At 39.4% G+C, this 27,582-nt stretch overlaps 1 protein-coding gene across 1 annotated transcript; it reads left to right on the top strand.

Moving 5' to 3' along the window:
- The first annotated feature begins 455 nt into the window (after positions 1-455).
- Positions 456-27,224, top strand: gpr156 (G protein-coupled receptor 156). The gene is made up of 10 exons (XM_036570689.1): positions 456-665; positions 12,811-12,965; positions 14,509-14,636; positions 15,087-15,222; positions 16,506-16,616; positions 17,072-17,197; positions 17,552-17,647; positions 18,101-18,337; positions 22,376-22,537; positions 25,282-27,224. Exons 2-10 carry the CDS (start codon positions 12,849-12,851, stop codon positions 26,674-26,676), a joined length of 2,508 nt encoding a protein of 835 aa, XP_036426582.1. The 5' UTR covers positions 456-665; positions 12,811-12,848; the 3' UTR covers positions 26,677-27,224.
- Positions 27,225-27,582: the final 358 nt, after the last annotated feature.

Genomic DNA, 27,582 nt, shown 5'->3' on the forward strand with positions numbered 1-27,582 from the left:
AATCAGAGCACAGCTCATTTACATACATTTTAAAGGCACAGTAACAAAAACAGCCTTGAAGCACAAAACAGCCTGGAAAATGGTCATGAAAGGATGGATTACTGCTATGTTTGGTGCACGAAACCACACAAACATTTAGGGTGAAAAAATATAAACAAGAAAATGTAGAATGTGGCCTTTAATCATTTTTCGAGGTTCAAAAACGGTAATTTGTACGGTGTCTGGGAGGAGCACGTCTACTCTTTTATTATATGATTTAAGCTCATGAGAAAAAAGGATGTCTTGTGTCAGTTGATGTGTCCCAGTTGCCCTCCCAACAGAGGGGTAAACCCACGCGCACACGCCCATCCAGAAAACTTTCTGCGCAGGCGCACTGGGTCCGTACACGACCCACCAATTACTCTGCGCGGTTCCAGCCCATTTCCATCCTTCTCTCTCTCCTCTCCGCTCACTATCGCTCGCTTTCACACTGTCTGAAGGGCTGGAGGCGACTGACTGCCCGCGGACGTTTACTCAGACAGCAGTGGCGAGGTGCTCGGCTCTCAGCGCGTCTGCTCTCCTCTACTCCTTTACTTTTATGGCTGTGCGCTAAACTGGACGTTTGGTTTCGATTCAGGAAGGATGGCGCGAAGACGGAGAAAAAGTTTTTGGATGATCCGCCGCAGGTCTGTCCGCTCTGAGAGCTTCTCTTTCTCCATGTGCGCTTTGGCTGCTGAAGGCATGATACGTGCGCGCGTAAACGGTGACCAATCTGTGCGTAAAGAACAGGTTAACACAAAAACCCATCCAGTTTCCAGATAATGAGATGGTTAAGCAGGACAGACTGTTATAAATGGTTGGAATGGTCATTTGCACTAACCCTCGCTACTCCTAGGCTCATAATAAGTAAATGGACCAAACTATGTCATGATCACTCATTCTTCCATTCATCATTCATTCCAGTCTGTTGAGACATGTTTGTAAATGCATCCAATCTGACACAGAGTAGAGCTCTCAATGCTTTCTCTGTCTTCCCTTCAGGGCTTGGTTACAAACCTGCAGGAGCTGTAAAAAAGCTTGTTTTGCCTTAAAATAAAGGCATTAACATGGTTGCCTTAAAGGGGAATTCCACCAATTTTCAGAATTTCTGCATAATTAAATGTTAAGATGTAGTAGAGAAACTTACAGAGTCAGAATTGTTCACAGTGGTGGTGATGGGAACCAGACATCTCCCTCACAGAAAGCTATTACATAAAATGGTTATAAATACGATGGCTGTTGTCTGAGGCATTGTTTTATGATAGTTTTGAGAGGAGTTCGGTCAAGAAATATATTTTTTTTATTCATTCATGGTGCAGTGATACATGCAGGGTGTTATAAGCCAATGTAGTGAAAAGAAACTAAGTAACTAGAAAACTTAGTTTCTTTTCAGATATACTGCTGTTTTCCCATCATCAACATATTAAAACCCAGAAGACACGTGTAGATTCACTGGTTATTTTGGAAAAATAAATAAAATGGCTGTATATATTTGTGCTCCTATGACTATCATTGTAAAGAAAATTGAGTTAGTAAGTTTCTCTAGAATAAGCCATTTCACATGAAACCACGCTGAATGACTTTGTTTACAGCTCCACCACTGAATTATGCAGATCTTTTGAAAAATTGGTGGAATTTCCCTTTAATATTTAAACAAAAAAAAAAGAGTAATTCTGTTATGTTACAGTGGCATCTAAAGATGTGAGAGCACAAATATCCTTGACTAATCTTTTTCAGTGTATCTAACAATAGGTTATGTTATATTTTCCAAAGAAGATGAAGTGGCCGGGTGGGGGGTGGCTTAACTGGCATTCTTACTCGATCAACTGCTAATCGGATTAGATGGGGAATGTTTCAATATTACCCCCCAAAGAGCACGCCGTTTCATTCACTGCTCAAAATTTAAGAACTTAATCTTTAGAGAAGGATCAAGAAGGTCAATCAGTCAAGAAGGAAAATCTGAGTAAAATACTGGACATTGAGTTTGTGTGGTCAACTGGATTTGCCAACACATCTAACAGAGTGTAAACTGAGCTTTTACTTTTATATTAACTTAGACACTTATACTGAAGTTCATGATTAAATTACACTGCTAAAATATTTAAGTGGTAAAACTGACAAAACAACCCGAAAACCAGATGAAATGGATTGCACTGGGTTGGGGAAGCAGTTTCCACTGCGTTTCCGGTGAAATATCTGTCTTTTCAGTGCAGCATTGCAATTTAATGATGGATGAATCCTCTTCAACAGGAAAAGACACACACACATACACACATCTGTCAGCCCACACAAAATCCCATCAGAAGAGTGATAAGGTCCCATGTGTGCAGCCAGACTGTAAAAAGGGGAGAAAATGTTGTTTCAACTGAAAAAGTAGCCACACTAACCTGGTTGCCTGTAAAAAGTAATGCACTGAGTTTGGTTTATTCAAATGTGCATCATTATCAGACCAATAAAATGGAGTAGCTACACCAGAGGTGGCAACCGAAATGTTAAGAAGAGCCATTTTGTCCTTTCAACAAAAATCAAACCACCTTGGGAGCCACAACATTTAATGTCCATTTTACCGTCTTGGCTGTAAATATGTCTCAGTATGTGCGAAGGTACTAGTATGGGCTAAAAATAACGCAGACTCACTTTGCTCTGCTTTAAGCTTTAGCTCATCTACAGCTGTTTTTCTCGCATCTCCGGCAGGAAACATTTCCTCAAAAGTAGAATAGTTTCTTGTAAAATGTTTCTCAACGTTCAATTTTTTTATGAGGCTTAAGTCAGCTTCTCATTCACCGGATTCTTGTTCTAATTTTGGTGCCTGAGGCGCCAGAATGTAACTGCTGCACCATTTAAGGTGGAACGGGAAAATTCGAACGAGAAGCTGGCGAATGAGAAACTGACTTATTATAAATTCAAATAAGTCAGTTTGTCTTCAAATTATTGATGTTCATCTTAAATCTTATTTTATTTTTACCTAAATATCTAATTCTCGCAACAGGGCAGTAAAAAAGCTGCATGCGACTCCAGAGCCACATGTTGCTGACCCCTGAGCTACACTGTGATCATCACTAGTTTGTCCTCCAGCTGCCTTATTTTGAGCAGTAACCGTGTAAATGTAATACGTATATATTATCAAGTACACATTTGAATCTACACTCTTAAAAAACGATTTTCAAAGGTTCTTTAGTAAAGGGAATTGAATTACAAGTTCCACACACAACCAGTTCATGCTTAAATGGTTCTCTGTATGGTGAAATGGTTCTTCAGATCGATGGAGAATGTATTGTGTATGGCTCTATATAGAGGTTTTTGAAAATGGTTCTGTACAGCACCAAAAAAGGGCTCTGCTATTGTTACAAGCTTAACATCACAATATTAGCAAAACCCTTTTTGGTGCTATAAAGAATAATTGTCTTTAGTAAAGAACTCTTGAACAGTCTTATTTAACAGTGGTAAACTCGATGTGTCAGTTTTTTCAGTGTTGAGTTCACTGAAACCTCGATATTAGCCTGCGCTAACAACAACAGAAACAAGTTAGGCTAATGAAACAACGTGAAAATGTTGACTCGACAAAAGAGGAGCAGTTATTAGACTGTAAAACACTGTTTTACAGTCAAATCTGGGCCAAAGCTAAAATGCTAGTTTTAATGCTTATTTTTCAGCTTTTTGACCGTCGTCGTTGTCTTTTCCATTGGGGCGCGTCCCGCGAGCTCAGACCGTTAGTAGGTGTCCGGTTGCTAGGCGACCTCTGGAGATCCTTCATTCTCCTGATAGCGTTATGAGTTTTTTATTCCTACCCGTTCTCAGACTAACTCCGCCTTCTGCGCTAGGATTGGCTAGCAGTTCCCGCTCCTCCGAACTACTAGCCAATCCAGACACAGGAGGCGGGACGGCACGAACCAGTCCTTCGCGAAGGAGGCGTGTCTTTCCTGAATACGGGTGGATGAACAGCGTCAGGCCCGCTGCTGTGAGCGACATCCCCGCAGACTGTGGCTCAGTTTTGTGAAAAATGGTCGGAAATGCCTTTCTCCACCGGTTTGGCCTGCAGGAAACCGTCAGCTACAGATCTAAATTTGGGAAGGTGACGATAGCATTTGAGAAAGGAACTGGAGGAATTTCCAAACCACCCACACAGGAGAAAGCACATACATTAGGCCTATGGTTTACAGGAGAGTGTCGAGTCTAAAAGACTTTCAGATCGTTATTAAGACAAACAACACAATGTTGAACTGAAAACACTGTCAGAGACTGTCAGTACATTCAGATGTAAGACCAGATTCAACAATGGCTCATCAAAATAAGAACCGTTAAAACTATTCAAACTACCTTCTTATACTTCATTACAATGGTTAAATAGTGGAGCTTTTTACTTACAACAGTACAGTCATGAACCAAAATAGAGCAGTAAAGTCTGCTCTTTCTCACTGAAGGTAACCTAAAACCACTGGGATTAAAAAGTACAAACAGACAGCTATGAATTAACTTATCTAGCAGACCTGTTTGGCAAAATGCTGGAGGCAGACTTCTGTTCTTGGCGCATTAACTGAGTTACTATGTTCACTTTGAATAAACCTCCAGTCTGATTAGTAATGGGTGGTGGATGCTATGAATAAGAGCTGTGGTAGAACATGTGTAGCTTCCCTCTATAAAGACACAAAGCGATGTAAGTAAATGTACGTTAACTTCATTCCAGAATGTGCTGCTGTTTTCCCTCCAGCAGAGAAACCTGCTTTTTGGCACAGTTTCACTTCTACACCATGCTATTCTGAAAGACTAGCAGACTAACAGTAATAATACAAGGCATAAAAAATTATGGGAGGACCTTTACTTTTTGAGCTTGACCGTGTAGGCCTGTAGCTGCATTAGAAGACTTATACTTCAAACAAGCTAATCCTGAAGAGATCTGTTGCTGTTTTGGAAATCAGTCATAAGGCTTTAGTCTCAAACTAAATTATGCTTTCGCTGTTTCTCCACTGAAAATCCTTATTAGGCCTAGGACTCGTCTGTGGGTGCAAACCTGGCCCTTACAGACTAAATAAAGATCATAACCTGTGAGGAAAATGCTGTAGTTTAAGGATTGTCAGTGACTAGATATGACTAGACTATGCTGTGTAGGGATGCATGATGGTATCGAAATTGAATCAATTATATCAAGTCAAGTCAAGTCAGCTTTATTGTCAATACTACAATATGTACAGGACATACAGCGTATTGAAATTGTGTTACTCTCAGACCCCATGGTGTAGCAATAACATTAAATAGACAGTAAACAGGAAATGTGTGAATTAAATATACACTAAATAAACACTAAACCCTAATCGTAAAAATAAACACTAATTGTAGAAATGATTTAACATAATATGATTTAACATAATAGTTAAAACCACTGAATACAAATATTGTACTGAATACAATATTTGTACTTTATTATATTCAAGAAGAGCAGAACATTTAGGCAACACTCTGCTACTATACAGTAGTATATCTAAGTTATTTATTTTAATGCATTTGTAACCATCACCAAATAAAGTGTCACTGGTGGAACAAGCCTTGTATCTCCAAAATGGTAATTTTATTGGGGTCGGCAAAACAATTCTTTCCTTATAATGTAACAATATTGTTTTTCCAAGGCATTTTGGGCCATTTCTGTTGTTCCATTCGTCATTAAATTAACTTACACATGATATAAAGGTTTTGTTCCGACACTGACAGAATGTTAATTATCCTTAATGTTAGTCCAAGTGGATCTAGTTCCAGTTTCCATATTTAATACATCAGTATATATTGGCATTGGCATTGGCATCGGCATCGACAGATAACCCACACAAAAATATCATCATTGTCCCAGATTTCCCATATCGGTGGTATCCCTAAAATTAGGTGCAGAGTCATTTACTGTGTTTTTCTTGCCTGGTAAAATGCTGAGCGTTGTCGGCTGTGAGTGATGGTGAGTGAGTAATGCTTTCAGCCTCCCTCCCTGTCCTGAGGCCTGCTGCACCGCTCACTTTACTGTTTTGCCCACTTCTAGGCACCTGATTCAGCTCGCTGGATCATTATCACACATTTTATGAGTTTAATGAGGTGTATTGGAGCAGACAGTGTGCTAAAAAAGTGCACTGCTGTGGCTGTTCAGGGCTGGGAGTGGATGTTGGCTTTGAGATCTATACTGACATTCTGAACCAACACCCAGGCCTGAATGCTGTTTAAATGAAAATTACAAATCACTGTATAATAAACTCCAAGAATGAATACTGCTCTTTTTTCAAATGTGTTCCTTATTTTCTGTCAGTTTCCATTGCTACGTATGCTTCCTCTTGCTGGGAATTGATCTTTTCCTGCTGTGTCTGGATTGCTGCTAGGTTGGACAAGTTTTACAGAATGTTGACAAACATCCCGTTTAATATAATGAGAAATTTTAATATAATGTCAACTTTCTGGTTTACTACAGTCATATGCAAAAGTTTGAACACCCCCAGTAAAAAGACACGTTTTATTGATTTTCTAAGAGATAATAAGTGAACACCTCCTCTACAGCAGGAGTGCCAAACACAACCACTAAAAGGGCCATATTAAAAAATCTTAGCAAATCTGTGGGTCAGCTGTGTTTTTATTTCATTTATACTTAAAATGACCCAAGCGGACCATTATTTATTCAAAATATGCTAAAAATAGGCATTGAATACTTATTAAAAAATAATTCTAAATAAAAATAAATTGTTTTAGGTATTTTTTTCAAACTGCCTATTTGCTTGAACTAAACACCAGGCATCTTTTCTTTTTGTGTAACCACTGGCCCATAGACTGCTGTTGGGGGAACACTATGTTGCAGCGCATGCTGGGGACTGTAGTGCATCTTAGGGTAAAACGGGCTAAAAATAACAGAAAATTAAAATAATTTGTACGGGCCAAAAAGGACTGTGTGATGGGCCAGACTTGTTTTGGTAGATGGTCTCTACAGAGAATGCACTTAAATATGGCCCTTTTTATTAATTTTATTTTTCATTTCATTTCATTTTATTTAACATATTGTAAACAAAGCTTATATAAATGTGCTGTAATGTTTGCACAGGACCCTTTTTATATGTTAAATTTGTTCAACTTAGCAAAGGAACAGTAATTGTGCATTAAAATGTGCAGAAGTGTGTTATCAGTAGCAGGTTGTTTAGTTTTGGATTTTTTTTTTAATTTAGTTTTTAAGTTTCAGTTTTAGTTTATTTTTTAGTGTGATGATGAACACTCTGATAGTGGGTGTTTGGTAAGAGTAGATTACAATTAGACCAACAGTAGACTGAGCTCAGCTCAGCTCCAACTCCAGAAGGGATCCACTTCTAAACTCTCATACAGTAATTTTTGTGTTAGTTCTGCTGTTGACATTATAGTTTTGATTTCATTTTAGTAATAATTTATTGTTAACTGTAATAACACTGATCCGCAGAGGATGCATTAACTTATTTTTACTTTTACTTAAAATCAACAAAACATTTCACCAGGGGCGCCCAAACTTTTACATACGACTGTATGTCTTGTTGACTGTGTCAAAGTGGGGAGAAACTGGACAGGCTGGAATTTGCCACCACAATACTGTTTGGTCAATTTCATGAAATTAAAACTGATATCCAGACTTTCACACACCTACAAAATAGATCTCATTTAAAACTAGTAAGACTCTCTAAATGCAGATGTTTTAAATCTCTAAACCTCTAAATTTCTCATTACACTCTACAGACTAAAAAATTAGGTCAACTAAAAATGATGAAACCTGTTTGACAGCTATGTACATGAACCTTAAATGTAAGTTGCCTCATGATATTAAGATGGTCCGACTTTTATTTTTTATGTAATTGAAATCATTATTTTTTTCAACACTCTGTAAAGCTTGTCCAACATCACAACTGTTGCTGTGAAAGGATGTAATTGTGGACGGAGCATGAACAGACAAATTGAACTACAGTTTCAGCAATACAGCAATAGGGCAACCTAACCTTCTGCCTGCTGCATCACTCAAGACCCCTTTTCCTAAAACCTTAACACCTTTATCTACCTGGTGACTTACAGTAAGAAACATACAGTAATAAGCATAAACAACCTTATTTACCTCGTATGTTCATTGGCTGGAATTTTATTCTTTCCATGAAAGTATTCCTAGTGGGATTATTTTCCACAGTCCAGTATTTATCAGCACACTCTTCAGTAATAGCTGGATTTCAACAACAGTGACACTCTGAGCGATATTGGTGCAATATTAATCAAACAAAGAAATTATGAACACAAGCAACAATGTCTTAAAACAATAGTAATACATTTGATTTACTATACAGTGCAAAAGTCAGCCGTTACAGAGAAAATGAAATAAAAAATGAGAACATTTGCACTGTGGAGATTTGGAGGGAGGTTTTATGGGATTGCTTGGATTGTGAGAAACAAAAAAAAAACTTCTAAGACCGAACTTGGTGGGAAAATATCCCTGCAGATTTCTTTGAAAAGCTGAAAGCGAGTCTTCTGAAAAGAATGGAAGCTGTAATAAAGGCAAACTGGACACATGAAGTACTGAAAACTTTGATATTATATTTAGTTGCTGAGGCTTCTGTGTAATTTTTTGTAAACTGTATGTTTTCTGCTTTTTTTCGTATGCTGAAAAATGAATAACTTGAAAAATAATAATGAAGGACTTAATAGCTGTTTTGACTGGACACTAAGGTTATTAAAGTGCTTTTAACAGATATAAAAGCAAACAAAATAAGAGGGAAATGCTATTGAAATAAAGAGAGAGTCGTATTTATCCAATCGCATGGATCCTATCAGTAAAATTCACCGCTGTTATAATCCAGTGATAAAATGTTGGATTGTTGCTTTTAGACGTTTATGTGTCTGTGCCTGTTTGTGTATGAGTGGGTGAGAACGCCTCAAGGCTTTTCAGCGGAGCTCAAATTCATAGATACACTCTCGAGCAGAAGCGTTTAGTCATTCTCAGAGAAGGTGACTCAACACACTAACAAAGTGTGTAGTCACACAAACAGCACCATCCAAATAGATTCAGACAAGAGCTTACTCACAATATCAGAACACAGACCCGCACAGGTGCTTCCTCATAAACACAGAGACAAGAAACCTTATTACACAGACTTCTAATCATACAAGGCAAACAGACAGACATGTGTCATGTGTCATGGGTGATACTATGATATTGTATGAGGATGATGTAGAGCTGTTTTTAATCCCTGACAGTCATTGAGCATGTATACAGAAAACTCATCAAACTCATTAACTAAAACATGATACTTTATAAAACTATTAAAAAAGGTACATGAATGATGCTAATTTGGTGGCGTTCTATGCATAGTTAAGAATCAGTGTATTGTTGTAACAGTAATTGCCACTGTTTTTACACTGTACCTACCTACTGCTATCACATTTTTGTTGGTAAAATAATATATAAAAATATGAATATATCGGTTCCAGATATTTGGGCCCATTTTTATCAAGTTTCCCGCAGCAAGAGTACTGATTTATAGACCTGTGGAAAAGTCAGGGACCATCCGTTATTTGTTTATTTTCTAGTCAAAACAGCCATTAAGCAGAAATTATTAATTTTTCAGTGTTATGAAAAAGCAGAAAACATATACTTAACAGGAAATTTCACAGAAGACTTATCAACTAAATATAATATCAGATTTGTTGGTATTTACTGTGTCCACTCTTTGCCTTTATTACAGCTTCCATTCTTTTCAGGAGACTCACTTTGAGTTTTTCAAAGAAATTTGCAGGAATATTTTTCCACGCCTCTAAAGTTCAGTCCTAGAAGTTGGTCTCTTCAGTCTTCTCATGGTTTAATAATATTTTGAACCCCAGCATGTAAAGTCCTGTTTTTTTCCCTCTTTTTTGACTTATTTTCCTTTGACTTTGCTAAGACCTTCTTAAGATTTATTGTAAACTGTTCGGTAACTACTGCAAAGCTAAGAAGATATGTAGTTGTGAGACTGAAGAATTGCAGTATGGAACCAAATCCAGGTCCTGGCACTTTAAAGAGTAAAAAAATTAGACTATTTAAAATAAGTGGATTGTAATTCCTGTGATACTTAGCTTGCTATTCATTGGCCTTATATTAAGGCTACATTAAGGCTACACGTGGAGACTGTTGTTAAGTCTGGACCTACTTGACTTGCTTTACTTTATATTGCAGTACAAGCTGTTCTGAGATATTTTGTATGGAGCCCTGCTGGTGACATGCCATACAAATAAAAATAATGCGTGGCCACGCCTTGTTAATGCGTGGGAACAAGATCCTAATGCATGGCTATGACTTATTAAGGCATGGAAACGAGATCATGCCTTACTAAGTCATAGCCACGCATTACGATCTGGTTCCCACGCCTTACTAAGCCGTGGCCACGACTTAATTATCTTGTTCCCACGCCTTACTAAGTTGTGGCCACGCATTATTTTTATGTATACAGGAAGTCACCAGCAGGGCTCTGTAATTTTGAGCTGCATCTGTTACAGAAGTGGATCAGAGACATTCTTTTTTCCGTATCCTATCCAGTTAATTGCTGGTGTCTACTTTGATTTCAGTACTGGGTGTCAGATCAGTGCGATCTCTTGTTCGTGTTAAGGCCAAATCCTCCTTAGGGGGTATCATAAAGGCCGTTTGTTGTTATTGTTCAAACCATAAGAACAGAACACAGTTGACTCAAAACAACACTTTAGCATTAACATGCTTACCAATGAATAATAACTAAAACAAAGGAAAAGGAACACACACACACATTTCCTGAGCCACTTATCCTTCTGGGTTGTGGAGGGAGCTGGAGCCTATCCCAGCTGTCGTTGGGCGGAAGGGAGGATACACCCTGGACAGGTCAGATCCAGTCCATCGCATTGCGGAACAAGAACAGAAAACTAGAAAATAAAGCAGTTCCCAACATGTTCTTGTTCTTTGACTCTTGTTTGGCACCATTTATTTTATATGTGTTTACCAGGGAAGAAGCATGATAAGTATGGGCCTCAGACATACAATCACACGCTTACAGAACATACACAGACGCACACATACAGAGCCCAGCGTTAAGATGGGACACACACACACGGAACTGCACGCAATTAGGCTCGGAGGATTTAACAGTCTGTAGAACACGATGGCGTCATCACCACAACAAGTCTGTACAACATTTAAACTGTCATAAAATCATCACTCAAGCTGTTTAGGGGCCTCACAACACACGCAAACGGATCAACACACATTGTGTCTGGTGCTTTTGAAGTCAGCTGAGGATATGTCAGTCTGTTGTAGAGATCACACTGAAACGTCTACGCCTGCTCTGCTCAGGCATTTTGGGCTTATGGATGCACGTCTTACTGCTGCTGTGACGTGCGCCACGTTATTGTGTGTATGTGTGTGATGATTTGGTGCGGCGTAGTCCATTAAACAGTGTACTGTAGAGACAGTGCCTTCTCCCTCTACTCTTCCAGGAGTGTTTATGGATCTGGAGGAAAGGTGCTATTATAAAAAGGGTGGGCTCCCAGGAAAATTCCTCTTATGCGCTTTGATTTGAACAATGGGCTTCATTTCCCAGACCTGCACAGTGTTTCAAGTGATAACACCCCCTTTCATGTTTCATGCTATTGGCCAGCTTGGCTCTGAGCCAGTTTGATGCTGTCTAATGTGGTGTGCATGTGCAAAAGAGAGCCCTCTGGTGGTTATTATCGTCACTGTTGTAACAAAACTTCCTCTCTGAACTGGTGACGTCATGGGAGATGGACGAAGCATTTTTAAATTTTAATGTTTAAAGTTATGTTATAAAGTTATTTCTATTAGCCCATTCATTTCATCTTTTCCACACTGCAGCATAAAACATCCAACTACCTGCATATATTAGATATTATTAGATAGTCAAAACTCTAAAATAACAAACAATAAAATACCGAACAAAAAGGTCATTTACGCACAGAAGCATTGAGGTACAAAGACAAATAGACATACAGACTATATAAACAAGTCTCAGAGACTCCATACTCTGCACATTTTTATTTTTTGTCTTAGAGGATGTGTTTCACTTGGAAAATGAACAAAACATAAAAACTTTTGCATCCGATTACATATATACATATATATATATGTATATAAACACATGTATGTATGCACACGCGCACACAATGTGTGTACATGTATGTATATATATATATATATATATATATATATATATATATATATATATATATATATGAAATAAGATTAGATAACATAATCCTTTATTAGTCCCACATTGGGGAAATTCACAGTGCTAGAGCAGCGAAGGGATTGCAAGGCACTTAGTTCATGTTGGGAGTGGCTGTGTTGTTGGCAGATTAGGGCTATAAGCGTGCTTCCTAAATTATTTTTTTCATAATCCTTGGTGTGAGTTTCTTTCTAGTATATACCAATCTCTATTGAGTGTGCTTTTTCTGGGCTATATAGATCTTGTAGAGCTCAAATTGCTATTTTGGCACAAATTCCAACATGATTATGAATACAGGCTTCAATATTAATAACTGCAGTGCTATTAATGGCATCTACTTTCATTTTTGCTGTACTTTAGTGGTAATTTTTTTATGATCTGTGCTGAGCAGGTCGGGTTTTCCAATTCTAGCTTATACTTTTAATACATTTTGAAAGAAAAACATTTAAGTCAGTTTGAAGCCAAATGCATTAAAACATTCATTTAAACTAACTTTTGATGGAATTTTAATGCTCTGTACTTTAAGTCAACTAAACGTTTTTTCTTCCACTGATGACTTAACTCAGCTGAGTGTTGTTCTGCTCTGCAGGATGTGTGCGTGAGCCGTAGGCAGGGCTGAGGCTGCTGATGGAGCTCAGGCCGAACTGCAGCGCTGAGTGTGAGGCAGGATCCTGCTTCATTCATCCTGCAGTCAACAATCCGCACAGCTGGGACATTCTGCTGAGACTCTGCACTCTCTCAACGGTGATCACATTCATTCATACATACATACATACATACATACATGCTAATTAAAAGTTTGGAAGCACCTGTTATATGAGTGACTTATTTTATTTACAATAATAGCTCATACAATGTAGTAGAGGTGTCACAATATGCATGATCTTCACTTTTTCATTATTGCTACATTGCGAGATGTTGTGCATTGTGAACTGAGTACAGTTAGAGTTCATGCTTTAAAATGTGTGACATCAGGAATGGCTTCTGTAGTTCTATTTAACAGAAAAAAGTGAAGAGCACAAACGTAATAAAAACACTCAGCAGCGCAGCTTTCAGAACTGGAAAGAGCAGCATGCTGTGGTTGGTTGATTAGCCAAGCTGTTTGAAATGTCAAGCAGGGAGAGCAAGCTTGAGCCGGAACAAGCAAAGTCATCCACACATTCATCTGCTGTTTGGGAACAGTTCGGGTTTCCTAGTCTAGTGCAATAATGATGGGCAATGAGTAGACTGAATGTGCCTAATACTTCAAATACTGCTTTATGAGGTCATCGTCCAAATGTGTCAGTCACCAGAGTAAGGAGAAAACACGCTGATGTGAGCTTCTTATTTGCCAGTTTCTTATTTGTATTTTCTGTTCTACCTTAAATGGAGCAGACAGGTAATTGCTGCTCTATTTAAAGTGGATCAGGTCGTTTGAATAAGAAGCTGGTGAAAAAGAAGTCAGCTTTAGGCTCTTTGAGAAAACACGGGTCGCCTCTCCCCACAGGATGCAAGCAGCCGCTCAGTGTTCATTCTGAACAGGCTCCATAGGGATGTTTATCACTTCCAATTTGCACTCGGATGTAGAGAATTCTGGATTCTGCAGTTTGCTAAGATGATTTAGCCATGTTAGAAATTCCCCTCTCGTCCTTTATCAGTGGTCACAGGAACCTGTTGGCTGGATATTTTTGGTTGGTGGACTATTCTCAGTCCAGCAGTGACACTGAGGTGTTTAAAAACTCCAGCAGCTCTGCTGCATCTGATCCACTCAGACCAGCGCAACACACACTAACACACCACCACCACGCCAGTGTCACTGCAGTGCTGAGAATGATCCACCACCCAAATAATACTGCATCCCAACCATTGAAGAACGGGATTAAAGGGGGCTAACAAAGCATGTAAAGAACTTGTAGAACTACAGAGTGCACCTATATGGTAAGTGGAACTGACGATACGGACAATGAGTGTAGATACAAGCAGGTGTACGTAATGAAGTGGACGGTAGTGTGTACTGTAATTATAATGACATTCTTGAACTTTTACATCTTGCTTAATCATTATAGTATGTTGTACAGGTTCTGCTATTAACACTAAGGTCATATTACTGGTTTTATATTATTGAAAGCGTTGATTCAAATTGATTTATTATTGCAAACGTTTGAACAGTTGTGTGCATTTGTCTATGCACCCACTCAGGTTACAAGCACATACAAATTTGCTTTGAATATGTGATTATGCATCTGTGCAGTGGACATTATAAGCGCAGGTGGGGTGTGTAATGCTGAGTGTATGTTTATGTGTGTAGAGGTTGGTGGAGGTGCAGAGCAGGTCTCTGTCTCCGGTTCTTTGTGCCGTGGTCTGGATGCTGCTCTCCTGCGGGATCCTGCTGGCCCTCCTCTTCCTCATCTTCACCATCCGCTACAAAAACAATAGGTACAGAACACGCACACATCTCTGCCTCTCAATCTGTGTCTCTCTGTCTCTGTCTGTTTAGCAGATGCTGTTCAGCCTCTTTAAGGCATTTGAGCTTATTTTTGTGCTTTTAAATGCAAAAATGCTCTCATCATTCAAAAGTTTGTCATATTGAAACTAGATTTATATTTAGTTCTGTTAGTAAATGATTGATAAGTATTTTTATATCACATTCTCTTCATCAACAATCATATTAGAGTCATTTTCAGCTCTGTTTATCAATCTGAACAAGTTTCTTTTTTTTCTACAGATCTACTTATTAGTTTAAACCTCTGAATTGAAAATGCAGAACAGTAGCATATTAGAATAATTGTGGACACAAATCTGCAAACAAATTGCTTGTATATTATTGAAAACATTGATCCAAACTTTTGAATGGTGGCGTATAGTTGATGACACTCTGTTTATCAGGATTGTGAAGATGTCCAGCCCCAATCTGAATGCACTCACTCTGTTTGGGAGCATCCTGACCTACACTAGCGGCTTCCTGTTCGCACTGGACGACAGATCACCCTTACAGACAGCAGGGCCGAGAGCTGTGCTGCAGGTACATCTCTCACACGCTGTCATGCACTCACATGCCCTCACATGCGCATACACCTGCACAGGCATACACTCAGGCAAAGGTTTTCACACCCCTGTTCAAATGACATGTTGTTGATTTTCTAATTGAAAATAAGTTTAACACATTCTCTACAGAGAACACAGTAAACCTGCATGAAAATGTGCTCTGTTTCCGATGGTTAATTCTTACAGTTCTCTCAACTCAGGATAATAAGTTGGCCAAAGAACTTTGAATGAACTTTTTTGATATTTGTACATGAAACATATCTTCTTCATTTTAATAAAAAAAATATTACGTACATTTAGCAAAAGTTTGGGCACCCCCCAAGTTGGTCAAGTGAAAATAAGTTAACACATCATCTACAGAGATCACACTTCTACACATTTTAATGCACAATTTCTGTTAATTTACTCTATTTACCATTTTGGGAAAAAATTAAACACTAAATGTGGCCTGTGCAAAAGTTATGGCACATTTTATATTTTATGTTTTTATGCAATATGTCGAACTCACCAAATAAATAGAAATTGTAAGCTACTATGTGGGGAATATTTTCATATTTAGGTGTGTTCTATGTAGAGCATGTGTTTTTTGCATTTTTGCATATAATTATAGGTTCAAAAAAGTTCAAATGAATCATTGCTCTGATTTTTTAAGGTTCAATCAATCAACTTGATAAAACTCAAACTTTTGGGGATTTATTATTAGAGTATAGAGGGTAAAGGAACTTTGATCAAAGATTACGGACCATTTTGACTTTTAAATTATGCAGCATGATGAATTGTGCTTAATACAGCCAGGCCCATGAACTACCAATTCAGGAAAGTTTGTACGGAATGACTGCCTGTATGGCCTGTATTTATTCGACTGTGTGTCTGTCTAAGCTGCCTGTCGGCATGGGTCAGTTTTCAAAGATAAACACAGGAGAGGCCTTTGCCCAGCTGTGATGAGTTTATCAGGGATTAGATTTGTTTCAGTCTCAGCATGCCAAACTCAGACAGGCTAACATTACGTGGTCAGACTGAAGAGCAGTAATCATAAACTCTGAATTATTTGGAAAATATCTCATCATAATTCTTTCTGGTGATAGTCTAATAGTCTCCTGGCTATAGCTCAAGAGATCATTAGGGTTCATGGCTGCTGTTATTGTACCCTTAACAAAACATCAAACATAGTTAATACAGAGTTAGTATAGGGAGAACTTCATGAGGAAATGATGTATTCAGTCTTTCTGCAATGTTGTTTTGTCTCTCTGTGTTTATCAGGTGAGGGTCTGGACTCTCTGCATTGGCAGCTCTTTGGTGTTTGGACCAATTCTGGGTAAAACATGGCGTCTGTACAGGGTCTTCACTCAGCGTGTACCGGACAAGAGAGTGGTGAGTTACACTCAGGCCAAGTCAAAATGTCACAGTGTCAGCCCTGTCACAGATTTTCCTGTTTAAAGGAGGAGCAGGGCAATTTCACTAGGGACATGGTGCGAAAGGGCCTAAAATCTTCAAAAAATCTTAAAAATATAATCGCAAAAATAATTAAAAGATACAGAAACAGTGATACTCAACTATTTAAGACCTGGTAGACCACGAAAACTGTCCCCATCAGATAAACAGCACTTAAAGCTTTCATCTCTGAAAGAGAGGAGAAAATCAAACTGCTTCAGATCTGAAAACATCCACAGGTGTTTCTGTCCATCTTTCCACTGTGAGAAGACGACTCAGCGCTATGGGTCTGAAAGGATGTGTAGCTGACAAGAAGTCATTATTGAAAAAAAGAAATAGACAAAAAAGTTTGCCTTTTTTATTGCCTTTCTTGAGTTTGATCTCCTGTGTTTCAGATAATCCGAGACATTCAGCTAATGGGTTTGGTGGCTCTGTTGATTCTGGTGGACGTGGTGGTTCTAACTGTGTGGGGCCTGACCGACCCCATCAAGTGTTCCCGATCAGTCAGCGCTGTGGTCAAGGTACTGCACTGATCATCCACAGTTATAACTGCTGAGAAGCTCCCTTAAATAAGATTCCCACTGATTTGAGTAGGAGAGCAAAACAATGATACAGTCTTTGGTATGGAATCTCTCTTTCCGCCCCCTGCTGGTGAAGCCCTGCAGTGCCCTATGCAGGAATGTCCGTTTTAGACTGGGCTGAATTTTTGTACCGATGCAAAATGAAAAGGAAATTCATGTCTGTTGCATCTAGTTGTGATAGTGTCAAAATCAAAGAAAACTCTGTAAATGCTGGTTTGCTTTGTTTGCCATCACATAAGCCATGTTATGATTTATGTCAGAATGTTTATTTTTGTTATTTTCCTCATATATTAGGTAGCAGAGTTTGATGTGCATTACTCCTTGTCTCAGCTGGACTCTTGCTCCTCTCACTACTCAGACCTGTGGGTCATTCTCCTCTCTGCAGTCAAGGTAACCATGTAAGCCTGACATGCACTGTATGTCCAAACATTTGTAGACACCTGTACATCCAATGTTTCTTCTGAAATCAAGAGTATTAATAGAAAATAGTTTATCCCTCTTTGCTGCAGTAACAGCCTGTACTCTTCTATAAAGGCTCTGCACTGGATATAGGAACATTCAGCCACAAGAGCATTAGTGAGGTCAGGTACTGATGTCGGATGATTAGTTCTGGATCAAAAAAGCCACGTCAGCTCATCTCACATGAATTGGCTGGAGCTCCATCACTCCAGAGAGTGCAGTTCCAATGTTGAGGGGCTTTATATCCCTTTATCTGACGCAATTGAATGCCTGTGTCAGCAGTAGGTGTACCGTAAAGTAGCTGACTTCCCCAATTAGCATGAGTGCCTGGATATTTGTGGACACAAGTCACGTGATTGTAATAATTAGTGAAGTTTCCTTTAGGGCAGTCTGCTGTTGTATGGCACATACCTGGCTGGACTGACCAGCAACGTAAGCCTGCCTCCAGTCAACCAATCTCTGACCATCATGGCAGCGGTGTGTCTGGTTACGACGTCCACAGCTGTGGCTGTACCTGTCTCTTGCTACCTGTATGCCTGGCCAAACCTGGTCTACAGCGTGGTGTCTGGAGCCATCTTCATCTGCACCACCTCCATTAACTGCCTGCTGTTCGTTCCTCAGGTAAGCAATGTGCAGGTATCTGTGCTAGGAACAGTCGTCTGTTATCACACTACAAACAGTTTAATAATGAAAACAATGCACACCATTATTTCTTTACAAGGGGTGTAAAAATGCATCAATACAAGCAAGGTGGAGATTCAGCTGGGCTGATTTTGGGACATTAGACTGCTAGCGCCCCTGTGGGGTTTCTGTTAGTATTTTTCACTATCAGTAGTGCAAATGATATTTTTGGGCCATTGTAGATTAAACACAGACATTTGAAAGGCATTCCATGCTTTGTTTGAAGCTTGTAAAAGACATTAACATGTATTTTACCTTGTATGTATCAGTTTTGCAGTCTCTCTTTCAGTAAAGATTCCTGATAAAGAGCTGCTGCTGTTTTCCATTACTTACAGGCTACTGGTTGTATTCATAGTCAGTGACATATCTAGAACTTCCAAAAGTCCTAGAGTGATGTTTTTGCTCTCAAAGTTGGGTACTGGAATCAAAATGTGATTTGTTGATTCTGTGACACTTTCTAATTATTCTGGTATTTAATCTAAGCCGTTAGGCCATCGGTTCAACTTCTGAAGGGCTAATCAATGGGAGAGCTTGCTTGGCTACCTCAGTACCCTGGAGGAAAATTTGGACAGTTTCCATTGGACGTTTCAAGAATTTGCCCTTTTGTTTCCAACCAAAACTTCCAACCATCAAGGAACCAGGAGTAGTACTATAATACTTGTAGTGTTAAAATACCAACACAATTCTTTGAAATAAAAATGAACTAAAAATACAGACAAGAATGTTTTAGTGTCCAGAAATCATTACGTCTTCTCTGAAGTCCTAGAAGGCTCCAAGGGCTCTCCACTGGAATCACACCAAAATAATGTAGTGAAATTCTGGTGCAACCTGAGATGTACTGAATCATTTCTTAAGAACCTTAATAGAATGAAATCATAGTTTTTATTATGCACAAATGTTACTATAAATAATGCTAATATTTTTGAAGTGAAAGTTATGATTCTGCTTCTTGGCCCATAAAACATGCATATAAACATTGGCTCAAACTTTATCCACATCTTCTGCCCATTGATTTTTCCCCTTAAGTAAAAAGAATGAATTGAGGCATTATCAATCAATAAAGCTAGCTCAAGAGGAGGTGACTCAGCATCCAACATCAAAGTTGTGTATCCAGACGTCCATGTCAGCGTGAGGAGGACATTGCATGTCTCAGCTCTTTGACAGAGTGGATGTTGGCTGATATTACTGCAACACAGCTTTTGAAGATAGTGTTTGTCCTGGCTACTGATAAACAAGTGTCTGGCAAATGGTCAATAACTGGAATTCCATTGAGAGCAGACAGCGCTGTGCTCTTCAGATAGATGCTTAACACTGTGTTCTCCAAGGTGAGCTGCAATAAGACCCATGTTTCCCCTAGCCCAGCACAACTGCCCTGAAAAAGAGCAGATATGCTTAACTGAACGGAATATGATGAGCTACCCTGCCAAAAATGATGTCTTGGCAAGTGAAATGCCAACTGCTAATAGTTATATAATAGTTTTATATGCATTATAAGCTGGAATCATTGAAATTATTAGCCATTTACTTACAAATGATCAATCATTGTTTTGTAGAAACCTAATCATTATGAATAACTATGATGTGTATGTAAACATTAACAATCATTAATTAGACCCTATTTAAATTTGCAACTATATCATGTATTTATAATGGTGTGTGATATCACTTAGTGCACTTAAATATACTACATTTATGAAAAGTATTTACCGTGCTTAAGTAAATCGTTACTAATTCAAATTGTAGCACTAATTAATTAACAATTATGCAGTTACTAACTTTCATTAACAAACTATTCAATAACAGTTCCATTTCTACTTGTAGGGGCCCATGATTATAAATTGTTACAACATTATCTGTTTTATTTCTTGGAACCAGCAAAATGAAATTATTTCACTCGATAGAATAAAATAATACTGGTCTAATAAATGTCTAATAATCTCTTTATAAACTACACTAGGTATACTGACTAGATTTCAGATGCTTTTAGTTTTTCCCCCAGTTTTTTACTTTTTCCCCCTTGTGACAATGTGAATTGACAAGCTTGACTTGGATGTTTCCATCAGTCCTGAGTGCTCCAATGCGGGGATCTCCAGCCTCGCATATCTTGCGTTTCTTTGCTTACCCTCTCCTGATAGCCAACCCTCGGCAGATAGAAAATGCATTCTGTTTACACTTGTGTTGAATGCGGAGTCGATCACAGTGTGTCCTGTGTTTAGACTTGGCTTTTCACTTGGTCAAGTACTTGAAATCAGAACATGATCCACTGAATGATTTGGGAAAATATCTAATTGCGATTTTTCTGACAAATATTGAAAAAGAGATGTGATTATTTTCTATAAATTAAGCTCCACGTCTTTTTTTCCTCAAAACTAGTAGCACATGCATTTTATGTGCTTGATGCTTGAATGCTGAATGCAGCCAGACTGCCAGTTCACAAGCTCTGTACATAGGATAGTATTAAAATTGCAGCTCTTGAATTTATAATTACACTCCTTCAAAATGTGATTTCAATACAAAAATCAGTAATCGTTCAGCCCAAGATCTGATCAGCAAAACATGCATGTTGATGCAAGGTGTAAAGAGCCTCTCTGAGATTCTTTAACAACTTGACATTATTGAAGGCATGAGTGTGATGATTTGGCACAGTGCTAATTGGTGGGGTTTACGTTTTTTACTTGATAGCTAAATTAGTCTTGTAGCTCCAGTGCAAAACTAAAGAAAGAAACTAAGAGTCTTTGGACATCAAAAATATCTTGACTGGATGACTTCACTCTAAAACAGATGGTTCTTGAAAGGTTCTTTAGTAAAGAAAATTATTCTGTATAGAACCATAAACACTCAAAGAACCCTTTGCATGGTTAAATGGTTCTTTGCATTGTGAAATGTTTTTTCAGATTGATGGAGAATGTGCTGTGGATGGTTCTATATAGAACCTTTTTGAAAAGCACCAGAGGCTACGTTCACATTATCAGGTTGAAGTGGCACAAATCTGATTTTTTGCCCTAATGTGACTCAGATCTGAAGTTTTCAGGGCTGTGTGGACCCACAAATCTGAATTCATGTGTTTTTTTCCCACTGCGCGTGCACCATCATTCAGCGTTACCATGGCAGCAGCGCCGAACAGAAGTTGAAGCCTGTAAACGGTGGAAAAGCAACACATCACACCTTTTTGCCTTTATTTTGCTATAATAATTTGCTAATATTGAACAGCAGAGAGCTGTTGAGAGTTCATTATCTTCGCAGCTAAGGCTCGTTCTTCACTTTTGTTTGCTGTTCATGACACATATGCGGGTCATTTCAGGACGCCAGTTTGTTCACATTAATGATAGATTTAAATCGCTCACCTAAACGAGTGTGAACCATCTTGTCAGAGAGATCAGATCTGAGCAAAAAATCAGGTTTGAGCAATGAGGCTTGTAATGTGAACGTAGCCAAAAAGGATTCTGCTATTGTTACGATATTAACCTGTTTATAGAATCATCTACAGCACATTCCCCATCAATCTGAAGAACACTTCCATGATGCAGAGAACCCTTTAATCATGCACAGGGTTCTTTGACCGTTCATGCTTCTATATAGAATCATCTTCTTTACTAAACAACCCATGAAGAACCATCTTTTTTAAGTGTGTACCTTTGGGGTAAATTGTGTAAATCTGATTTTTGGCCTTCTTACTTGAAGGCCAGGGATGGGGTCTCAATATGCTAGTTGATAGTGATCAACCTTATTTGTGGCTAAAGATGAAGCACACCAACTGAAATCACAAGAGGAAGAGCTTGTGTGATGAATCATGCACATCTGCACAAGCCTCTGAACAGTTTAACTCAGCAGGAGAAAGGTACCACCAACATAAGCAGGAAGAAATTCATATGCCTGAGATGGAGATGAGCCCCAACTTTCTTTTTACCACTAGTATAAGCGGGAAGAAATGTATGTGTACGCGATAAACCTAACTTTCCTTATTCTGTTTCCTTCCAGTTGACCCAGTGGAGGCAGTTTGAAGAGGAGGTGAATCCTCACCCCAGCCAGATGGCCAAGTACTTCAGTAGTCCAAGCAAGAGCCTGCGCTCCATGTACAGCGAAGACGAAATTTACTATCTGCTCGGAGAAAACGACTCCATGAAGAGGCTAATTAGTGAGGTATGAGCGGTTTTCACATTGCTCACATATGTGTCGTTGTGCTCTGTCATCACAAACAGCAGGTCAGCCCAAGTCTTCACTCATAGATCTTCCCTCCTGCAGAGTTCACTTCCAGCCATAATCAAACACACCTGGCTCTAATATTCCTGATGTGATTTAGGAACATAATTAGTGGTAACATGTGAGTTAAATTAGAGTTAGAGTTCTGTTGGGCAGTATCTTCAGAAGGGCTGAGGACTTACATTATGTCCCAGTGCATATGAACTGGAATGCTGTGTGTATATACAGGGATGCTATGCATAAAAGGGCTGTGCTATCCATATGGCTCACCCTGTATAGAGGTAAATGCCCTCAGGTGGACATTCTGCACTTTAATCTGGTAGTTGCTGGTTGTTCAAATCCAGCTTTCTAGAGTCCAGAGCTAAAACAGCAGAAACTGGCCAGTGAATACATACAACTTAGGGCTGGGAGTCACTCCCATATAGAGGCTTGGATTCCAAGCACTTGAGACTTGGTAGTTGACTCCAAAGCTTCAGACTTGATTCTATACAGTACCATTTCAGTTTGCCTGCACCCACAAGCTGAGAAATTCCACTTTGTGAAAAATGCATCCATCCACATTAACGCATCAGTTCAGCTGTATTATACTTAAATAAAGTGGGTAGCAAAGCTAAATGTAACATTTGTAGCAAAACAGTGGCTGACAGTTAAATGATGCTGCCAGTGCTGAAGGAGTCAACAGAGGAGAATCAGGAGACATTACAGTTTAGCTATCAACCGCTGGTCAGCTGAGTTCATTTGACTGGCATTAGCTCTCCAAATTAGGACTTTGATTGGGCCTGAAATTGTTGTCCGAACTCAAATACAGCTTGATCATTTTCTGTCCGAACCCGACCCAACCTGACCTGATACACAACATCGCATTTTGAGTCCGAACTTGACCCGACCCAAACCTCATTATCATGCTTTGAGTCTGAAACTGACCCGAGGACAACAAAACTCTGTCTGGAACTGACCTAAACTGGCCAGTCATCACCCAAAGTGCCAGATTAAACCTGACAGGATAGTGCCTGTAACTTTGTAGAGACTGACTGTCATTATTATACATTTGAAACAGTACAAAATGATATGCTATAATAAAATATTCAGCTGTCCAAAATAAAGTATAAATGCTGTTATAATGATTGTATTCATCAAATAATACTTTTGAACAGCATGTTAAATATGTTTTGATATCTGATAACTTTCCATACTATGCTGCTCTTTTGCTTTACGGTGCTGTGAGGTGCTGCCTTCACCTGTTTAATCCTAAAACTCTATTTTTGCACATAAAACCTGTTGCATAGAACTTCTTCAATTTTGGCCAGACAAATCAAACGTCCTTTTAGCTTCACTAAACTGTACTTTCCTACATCGATTCGCTGTTATGTCCCATTTTCTTATGAATGTGGGTTTTATGGATTTTGGTGAAGAGTTGGTGACCCCAGTGTGGCAGATTTTAAAAAAAGGCAGTGAAAGTAGAGAAAAATAAAGTAAAGAGAAAAACTAAAGTGGGGGAAATACATGGCAATATCTGATAAAAGTGGGAAGCGGGCTGTGAGAACCTGAACGTGAAATTTGAACCCGACCTGAGCCTGATATACGAAATGATGTGTGAACCCAACCAACTGCTCAACTGCTCAAATATTTCAAGGTCCACTCCAAAATGCCTTACTAAGATCCAATAGGTTATATATTTAAGCTGAAATCTTGTGTTGCTAAGGAACAAATGAGATGTTAACACATGATGTTGATATCTCAAGATCAATTGTCACTCAAAGCATAAATTATAATGGTATATTATAAAGTTTATTAACATTGTACTTTTTATTTTTCTAGATCTGTCAGTGTCTTGATTTTTGAACTTCATAATCAAAAATATTATATTGTAGCACTAAACACAAAAAACTAAACACAAGCACATCTGCTGGGCCTGGACCTTTAATAACAGTAAACATGGCATCAAATTCACCTGTTAGCCTGAGTAACTTGCAGGGTTCCACAGCCCTGTGCCCTGCTTGGGCCAGTCTGCCACAAGGTGATGCAGCAGAGTCCACTGTGTCAGGGCTGTGCTATCCAGCACTGACTTTCTGGAATCTAACAGCTCTAACCTGCATGAAATTGTCATAGCACAGTTTCCTGTCATTTTATTATGTGTACATTTCTCATACAGCTCTAAAGAGCTTCTTATGGTGAAGATGATAATACCTTGAGCTCTGAGATTAGTGGTTTCTCAAAGCTCCTGAACCAGGATTCCAGAGGTGGGTGTGAGGAGCGCTTTGCTATGCGTCACTGACCCATATTTAAGGCGCAGCCCTTTTGTTTTACATTTCCTCAAGGCCCTGCTTTGTGACTTCACATCCTGTTAAAGCGTTTCCTTCCTCATTCATTCACTTGCAGTGATCTTTATCTATTCAAGGTGCTTTTGCTATTTTTTAAAGGCTCACATGTTTATGGAGACCAGAGATCATATCTCAAAAGAAACTTGGTGTTCTAGAATCAGCTTTTGGCTTGAACACATTTCTAATGAACATATTCCTGGACCCCGTTTCAGTCCTGCTTCACCTCAGAAATGGTCTAAATCTGGGTGTTTTGGATTAGGAAAAACACTAAAATATGAAGGTGGGGGTACTTTAGGATCAAGATTAGGAACTATTCTTGATCCCAGGTGTGACTTACTAATATTCCTGCTCTCCAATTTCCAGAAAAATGCAGTAATAGACAGCCTCCAAGAGCAAGTGAACAACGCCAAGGACAAACTGCTGAAGCTGATGTCTGGAAGCCACCTGCAGGACGAAGGAGAAATGGACTCATCCACCACCAACCTCAACTCCTGCTCCACCCAGACCACAGTGGTACCTGCCGAACCTCCTCCTTCTCCTCTCGGAGACTCAGACACTTCTCCTGCGGCTCTCTCCCCTCCACCATATGTGCCTCCACCCTTACTTCCTTCTGAACCTTCTTTGGTACCCTTGTATCAAGGACTTCCTGGAAGTTCATTAGCAGCTGACGAAGCTACTTCCGTGCCTCCTCCACCTCCTCGCAGTCCAGACGGAGCTTCACAGAACTCACAGGTTGGCCACTTTAAGCTTGAGTGTGCAAGTTTGACGAGGAACACAGATGAAGCACAGCAAAAACTAAACACAAGCACATCTGCTGGGCCTGGACCTTCAATAACAGTAAACATGGCATCAAATTCACCTGTTAGCCTGAGTAACTTGCAGGGTTCCACAGCCCTGTGCCCTGCTTGGGCCAGTCTGCCTCAAGGTGATGCAGCAGAGTCCACTGTGTCATCAGGGGTAGCAGGGGTAGGTCGCCAGGGTTTCGTGAGCAGCGAGCAACTGCAGGAGATTCTGCAGGACCTGAGTGTGGACGCTGTGAGCAGCTCGCACCGATCACCTGGTGGAGTGAGGAGACCCTCCAATCCTCCTCGTGATGACCTAAATGCCCTCATCACTTTCTCTCCCCTCTCTCCTCTTTCCCCTCGATCTCCCCTGCACTTCTACTTCCCCAGCATCTCACCGTATATGATGCGAAAGCGCAGGCCTCCCTTCCACACCTCCAGAACGGGCCCTCCTCCTTACTATTACCCAGGCTCAGCACCCCCTGGCTGCAGGAGGGGATCAGCACCATCTGGCCAAGAGAGACTAAAGGAGCATGACTCCAAAACAGCCACCAGTTTTGCTACGTCAAACTTGAATCAGCGGCCAGACTCAAACAAAGACCAGAGCGGGGGAGATGAGGAAGGAGATGGGGCCGAAGGGGCAAGGTCACGGCATGAGTCACGGTCGAGCAGGAGGGGTTCAAGACGAGCCCATCGAAGGTCTTCCTTTGTGAGATGTCCCAGAAGTCCTTCAGCAGGGCATGCGGAAGGGACTAGAGCTGCAGATCCATACGGCTACTCAGACTCAGAGTCCAGCAGCTCAGAGGACTACTGCTACTACCACCGACCCTACTGCGAAGCCTGTCTGCACAACCCCTACGCTTCCAGCGGCAGCAGCAGCACCTCTGAAACCTCAGACAGTGAATTTGAGGAGCTTTACCGCTCCTCTCATCCTGTGGTCAACTTCAAAGAGGACCTCAAACCCACTTTCGTTTGAACACAAGGGGAATTGGATGAAACTCTGTGGAGATCCGGTGTCCATGATAATCAAACTACTGTAAATGATTTTGAATCAAAACAATGTAACAAATATGGCACTAAAGACATTCACGCTACAGGTCAAAAGATAGGAAAGTAACCCTAACTTTGTAAAAAAAACTATCAAGTTTTCAAGAAATAACGAATGATACCATGAATTTGTTTTTGCTAAAATTCTGTGTCCATCTCCACCTTTCGCTTTAAAGGAAAATGCCACCAAATTCTTTCAAAATTTTTGCACAATTTAGTTTTGGAGATGTAAATACAGTAATTCAGAGAGGTATGACTTGAAATGGTTTGATGTGAAATTGTAGAGAAACTTTCCAGTTTGGTTTTCTCTACAGTGGTGGTGATAGGAACCAGGGTTTACTATATGTCTGCAATGCAAACATAGCCATTTTATGTACTATCCAAATAGCTAGTGAACCAAAACAACCCTTTGGAGTTTTTAAATGTAATGTTAATAATGGCAAAATAGCTGTAAATCTATTTTGCCTCACAATGTCTTCCATGTACCCCTCCACCATCAACAGATGAAAAAACATGTATATAATAATACATATAATGATATATAAACCTTATCTCAAATGTCTCAGACATCAACATATTCATAACTATTTAAGAACTTACTATAATGTAGCTTTTAGAGGCAGTAAATGCTTTAGGACATCTGGTTCCTATCACTGTGAATGACTTTGACTCTGTAAATTTCATATCAAACCACTCTGATTGACTCTCTTCAAATCTTTACTGCTTAATTAGACAGTAACATTGTAAAATCTATAGAATTCCCCTTTAAACTAGATGTCAGTAAGGTTGTGTTGTGCTTGTTGTTGGCAAATTGACTTAATTAGAAAATCTGACT

This window comes from Colossoma macropomum, unplaced genomic scaffold (assembly GCF_904425465.1).
Source record: "Colossoma macropomum unplaced genomic scaffold, Colossoma_macropomum, whole genome shotgun sequence".
Classification (NCBI taxonomy): Eukaryota; Metazoa; Chordata; class Actinopteri; order Characiformes; family Serrasalmidae; genus Colossoma; species Colossoma macropomum.